The sequence below is a fragment of the Apteryx mantelli genome, chromosome 33, assembly GCF_036417845.1.
Source record: "Apteryx mantelli isolate bAptMan1 chromosome 33, bAptMan1.hap1, whole genome shotgun sequence".
NCBI classification, from domain to species: Eukaryota; Metazoa; Chordata; class Aves; order Apterygiformes; family Apterygidae; genus Apteryx; species Apteryx mantelli.
The window spans coordinates 3,526,007-3,532,141 of NC_090010.1; the positions used below are offsets into that span (position 1 = coordinate 3,526,007).

The window sequence follows — 6,135 nt, forward strand, 5'->3', positions numbered from 1 at the left end:
TCTGCGGGCTGCCCCGGCTCCGGCTGCTTTGTGCCGTGGCTGGGGACGCGCCGTGCTGCCCTGGGAGCCGAGCAGGGCTGCTGCCGGCCACGGTGCAGGCACGGCACGATTGGCAGCGGGGATGTGGGAACAGGGACCTGGAGCTGCCCCCAGATCCGCATAATGCGGGAAATGCGGAGAAAAATGCGATTTCTCAGCGGGGAGGGGGGAGCGGCGACGCTGGCAGCTCCACCTGCAGCAGCTGGGGCCAGTCCTGCCCCGCGTGTCCGGCCCGGAGGGACCCCGTGGAGGCGGCGGGAGCCCTCTCCCCTCCCCAACCAGCCTGGGGGACCCTCCCCAGCTCCCCCCCCACTGCTGCGGGCTCCGCTGCACCAAGGACGAGCTGGGATCGTGGCCCCAGGAGCATCCCTGGGCCGGGCAGGGGGCCAGGTCGGGGCACGGGGGCTGCACAGGGACCCCCCAGTCCCCCTCGTCCCCTGGCTGTGTCCCAGGCACCAGCTGCTCCTCAAAGCAGCTGCCGCTGGGGCTGGGAGCCCCCCTCCAGCACCCGGCCCCTCTACAGGGCGCTGCCAAAATCCCCTGGGACCCGCTCCAGGAGCCGCCGTGGGGCTTTCTGCCCTCGGCCCCCCTGGCTGTGTCAGTGCTCGGGGTGCCCCAGCCGGGCGCCCTGCGGCGAGGTGCTTTGTGGGGCCCGAGGGGCCGGTTTCTGCTCTGGAGCGTGTGCGGACGCGGCGGGGGGAGGGAACTGGGGCACGGCCGGCACCAGGAGCACGGTGGGGAACGGGCAGCAGGATGGCGCTGGGGACCAGGGCGCCCTGGCACCTGGGGACTGGGGTGTGGCTGGGAACAGGGACACAGTCAGGAACGGGGACAACAGCACAGCAGGGATGGGGACCGGGGTGTGGCTGGTAACGGGGACCAGACCGTGGCTGGGGCTGGGGACAGGGGCACAGCTGGGAACATGGGCACCAGGATGCAGCCAGGAACAGGGACCATGGCACGGCAGGGATGGGGACCAGGGTGTGGCCGGGACCAGGGACATGGCCAGGAAGGGGGACCACAACATGGCAGGGATGGGGACTGGGGTGTGTCCGAGAACGGGGACACAGCCAGGAACGGGAACAACGACACAGTGGGGATGGGGACCAGGGTGTGCCCGGGACCAGGAACATGGCCAGGAAGGGGGACCACAGCATGACAGGGATGGGGACTGGGGTGTGTCCGAGAACGGGGACACAGCCAGGAACGGGGACAACGACACAGTGGGGATAGGGACCAGGGTGTAGCCGGGAATGGGGACCAGACCGTGGCTGGGGATGAGGACAGGGATACGGCTGGGAACCAGTGCATCGGGTCACAGGCAGGAACAGGGACAGACGGCGCATGGCAGGGATGGGGACCTGGGTGTGGCTGGGACTGGGGACAGCACCAGGGCTGGGAACCGGGGTGCTGGCACAGAGCCAGGAACGGGGACCACGGCACGGTGGGGATGGTAGACCGGGGCGCGGCGGGAACCAGGGCACGGCTGGGCACCGGGACATGACCGGGAAGGGGCACTGCGGCGCAGTGGGGATGGGGACCGGGGTGTGGCCGGGACCGGGGCTGGCAACCGGGGCTCGGCCGGGACCGGAGCCCGAGCACCGACGCTCGGCAGCATCCGACCCGGGCTGGGGAAAGAGGAGCCGAGGCGGCACAAAGAGCCGAGCCGCAGCGCCCGGTGAGGCGCGGCGCGGCGCGGCCCGGTTCGGTTCGGCCCGGTTCGGTTCGGCCCGGCCCAGCCCGGCGCGGCGGCCGCCCCCGCCCCCGCTCCTTTGTCTGGCGGCGCCGGGGGGGGCATTACCTCATCGCCGCCCCGCGCCAATGGCCGCCGCCGCCCCGCCCGGCCCGGCCCCGCCGCCCGCCCTATATAGCCCCGCGCCGCCGCCGCCCGCCGCCGCGTCTCTTACATCGACCGCCTTGGAGTCGTGCTGTAAGAAAGCCCCGGAGCCGAGCAGCCGCCATGGTGAGCACCGGGCGCGGGGGGGCCGCCGGCAGCGGAGATAGGCGGCGGCGGCGGCGACCTCCCCCCCGCCCCTACCGCGCGTGGGCCCCCGTTACCGGGGCGGGATGGGTTCCGGTCCCGGTGCGGAGCTCCCGGCCCGTTTAACCGGGCTTGGCTCCCCCTGCTTAACGGGGCAGGATGGGTCCCGTTCATGGTGCGGAGCTCTCAGCCTGTTTAACCGGGCGTGGCACCGCCCACTTAACGGGGCAGGATGGGTCCCGTTCCCGGTGCGGAGCCGCTGTCCAGCACTGGGCGTGGCTTCCCCCCCGTTTAACGGGGCAGGATGAGTCCCGTTCCCGGTGCGGAGCACAGCCCGTTTAACCGGGCGTGGCACCACCCACTTAACGGGACAGGATGGGTCCCGTTCCTGGTGCGGAGCTCCCAGTCTGTTTAACCGGGTGTGGCTCCCCCGTTTAACGGGGCAGGAGGGGACCGATTCCCAGTGCGGAGCTCCCAGCCCATTTAACCGGGTGCGCTGCCCCCCCCCCGTTTAACGGGGCAGGATGGGTCCCGTTCACGGTGCAGAGCTCAGCCTGTTTAACTGGGCGTGGCCCCCCGTTTAATGGGGAATATAGGGCAGAATAAGCCCTCCCGGTGCTGAGCACCCCGGTCTCGCACTGGGCATGGCACTGGAGGGTGGGCAGGATGAGCCCCCGGTGCTGAGCGCCCCGCAGTGGGTGTGGCCCCAGTTCACGGGGGTCCCTATGGGGTCTGTGGGGTGGGCAGAGCAGGATGAGATGCCTGTGCTGAGCCTGCAATCCATGCTGTGCATTGCACCAGAGGGTGGGTGGGCAGGAAAAGCTCCCTGGTGCTGAGCCCTCAAACTATACTGTGGATGGCAGCGGTCCAATAGGGTGGGTAAGGCAGGATGGGACCCTCTGGTGCTCCTCATGCTGCATTGGGTGTGGTCCCGGTTCAGTGGGGCAGGATGGGTCCCCGGTGCTGAGCACTGCTACCTTGCACTGGGCTTGGTCCCAGCTCCCTGGGGCAGGATGGGTCCCCAGTGCTGAGCACCGCCACGCTTGCACTGGGTGTGGCCCTGGTCCCCAAACACAGCAGAGCTGGATGCAGAGCCCCCCCCCACACACACAGTGCCCAGCACCCCCAGAACAATAGGGCAGGTGTGGGGCTGGCGCTGGGCAGGATGCGGCCCCGGGGATGGGCTGGCCCCATCCTGCCCAAGGGACCGGCTGCGCTGGGCTGGGCTGCACAGTGTCCCCACCTCCGGCCCCAGGGGGTCACACCGGTGCCGGGTGGCAGAGCCAGCGCTGGTGACAGCTGGCACAACACGGGGGGGTGAACACGGTGCTGGGGGGGGCCCGATGGCAGCCGGCACCGCCCAGCGCCGCGGCGCAGGGTCACGCGTCCCCTCTCCCCCCGCAGCGTGAGTGCATCTCCATCCACGTGGGCCAAGCGGGCGTGCAGATCGGCAATGCCTGCTGGGAGCTGTACTGCCTGGAGCACGGCATCCAGCCCGACGGGCAGATGCCCAGCGACAAGACCATCGGCGGCGGCGACGACTCCTTCAACACCTTCTTCAGCGAGACGGGGGCCGGCAAGCACGTGCCGCGCGCCGTCTTCGTGGACCTGGAGCCGACGGTGATCGGTGAGCGCGGGGCCGGGCGCGGGGCGGGGGGGCCGCGGTGGCGGCAGCATCGCCGGTGCTAACGGGATGCCCGGCCTTGTTCCGCAGACGAAGTGCGCACGGGGACCTACCGGCAGCTCTTCCACCCCGAGCAGCTGATCACGGGCAAGGAGGATGCGGCCAACAACTACGCGCGGGGGCACTACACCATCGGCAAGGAGATCATCGACCTGGTCCTCGACCGCATCCGCAAGCTGGTAGGGGCCGCAGGGATGGGGATGCTCACGGGCAGGCAACCTAGGGACAAAGGCACCTGTTCTCCATCTCACCCTCCCCTCTGAACCAGCAAGGCTGGATTTAGATTTATTATATTAATTAATGTTAATCCGGTTGCGTGGCTCGGCGGGGCGGCTCCCATTGGCCGGTGGCTCCTGCCAGCAGGATGCGTTGCAGCTGGAGACGGCTGGCGCCGCTCCGCAGCCCTCGGTGCTGAGCTCTGCAATTCCCTCTTTGTTCCTGCTTTCGGTCTTCAGCGCAGTCTGAGCCCAGCTGCATTTGGGAGGCGACAGGCGTCCAATTGAGTTGTGCAGAGCAGCTCCGAGGCGGCTCCTCGTGCGCCGCAGCCCCACACTGTCCCTGTTCCTCCCTCCCAGCCCTGCACACAAAAAATGCACAAAAGGCACAAAATGCACCAAAACCCCCCTTGGGTTCCTTTTGGTGCCTCTGGCGAGGCTCAGCCTTGGCCAGGCTCTCGGGCTGAGTGACAGACGGCAGAAATCCAGGCGGCTCCCCGGGCTTGAAGGGGCTTCCCGCAGTTCCCCCTCCCGCCCGCGTTCCAGGGCAGCTCCTCAGCCCCCTTCCCCCGGGGAACTCACTGCTCCATGATACTTTCCAACACATCGAGACAGGGCCACCTTGTCCTGGTGGCTCTTGCCCTGCTGTTGGAAAGTCCCCATAATGTCATAGCCAGGTCACAGAGAGGAGGAAGCAGCAGCTTCTCCTCTCTGCTCTGTGACCAGCCAGGACGGCTCTGCTGATGCCTGAACTAAGCAAGTATCTTCTTGTCTTTCCCTGGGACAGGCTGACCAGTGCACAGGCCTGCAGGGCTTCCTGGTCTTCCACAGTTTCGGTGGGGGTACCGGCTCTGGCTTCACCTCCCTGCTCATGGAGCGCCTCTCTGTCGACTATGGCAAGAAGTCCAAGCTGGAGTTCTCCATCTACCCGGCACCGCAGGTGTCCACGGCTGTGGTGGAGCCCTACAACTCCATCCTCACCACCCACACCACCCTGGAGCACTCCGACTGTGCCTTCATGGTGGACAACGAGGCCATCTACGACATCTGCCGCAGGAACCTGGACATCGAGCGCCCCACCTACACCAACCTCAACAGGTTGATAGGCCAGATCGTGTCCTCCATCACAGCATCCCTGCGCTTTGATGGGGCCCTGAATGTCGATCTGACCGAGTTCCAGACCAACCTGGTGCCCTACCCCCGTATCCACTTCCCCCTGGCCACCTATGCCCCCGTCATCTCTGCTGAGAAAGCTTACCACGAGCAGCTCTCTGTAGCAGAGATCACCAACGCCTGCTTTGAGCCGGCCAACCAGATGGTGAAGTGTGACCCTCGCCACGGCAAGTACATGGCCTGCTGCCTGCTGTACCGTGGCGACGTGGTGCCCAAAGATGTCAATGCCGCCATTGCCACCATCAAGACCAAGCGCACTATCCAGTTTGTGGACTGGTGCCCCACAGGTTTCAAGGTGGGCATCAACTACCAGCCGCCCACGGTGGTTCCCGGCGGGGACCTGGCCAAGGTGCAGCGCGCCGTGTGCATGCTGAGCAACACGACGGCCATCGCCGAGGCCTGGGCCCGCCTGGACCACAAGTTTGACCTGATGTACGCCAAGCGTGCCTTCGTGCACTGGTACGTGGGGGAGGGCATGGAGGAGGGGGAGTTCTCGGAGGCGCGGGAGGACATGGCTGCCCTGGAGAAGGATTACGAGGAGGTGGGGGTGGACTCGGTGGAAGGCGAGGGCGAGGAGGAAGGGGAGGAATACTAAATGTCACAACGGTGCTGCTCTTACAGGGAACGTAACCTAGGTTCAATAGCCCGAGCGGCGGGGCAGTAGCCCTGTGCGCTGCTGCGTGTTTGCTGTGCAACTGGTCTGTGCTTACGAGGAGAAGTGTTAGGGACCCACCCCGTCCACTGCCGTGGGTCTCAATAAAAGCATTCCCTGTCCTAGAGAACCTGTGTCTGGTGTGGTTACTCCGTGCTGCGCTGCCTTGAACCGCTAGCCCCACGGCCTTCCAGATCCTTGGAAATCCCCCCGGGCTCTGGTGCTGGAGGGGTGGGGTGACAAGGACACAAGGGTTGGCTCAGCCCTGGGGTGTCCCTGGCCATCCCCAGGGACAGGCAGAGCTGGAGGCCGAGCATCCTGGGGAGCCAGCCTGGGGTCCAGCCCCTGCTCCTGTGTCCCGTGGTGGTGCAAGGGCCAAGGGGAGGGCGGC

General features: G+C 67.1%; 1 protein-coding gene across 1 annotated transcript; it reads left to right on the top strand.

The window, feature by feature from the left end:
• The first annotated feature begins 1,915 nt into the window (after window positions 1-1,915).
• Window positions 1,916-5,874, top strand: TUBA1A (tubulin alpha 1a). Its single transcript, XM_067314159.1, has 4 exons — window positions 1,916-2,002; window positions 3,425-3,647; window positions 3,735-3,883; window positions 4,707-5,874. Exons 1-4 carry the CDS (start codon window positions 2,000-2,002, stop codon window positions 5,685-5,687), a joined length of 1,356 nt encoding a protein of 451 aa, XP_067170260.1. The 5' UTR covers window positions 1,916-1,999; the 3' UTR covers window positions 5,688-5,874.
• Window positions 5,875-6,135: the final 261 nt, after the last annotated feature.

Coding starts and splice junctions, on each gene's coding strand:
- TUBA1A (XM_067314159.1), top strand. Junction 3,648..3,734: donor CCTGGAGCCGACGGTGATCG/GTGAGCGCGGGG, acceptor CTTGTTCCGCAG/ACGAAGTGCGCACGGGGACC. Junction 3,884..4,706: donor TCGACCGCATCCGCAAGCTG/GTAGGGGCCGCA, acceptor TCCCTGGGACAG/GCTGACCAGTGCACAGGCCT.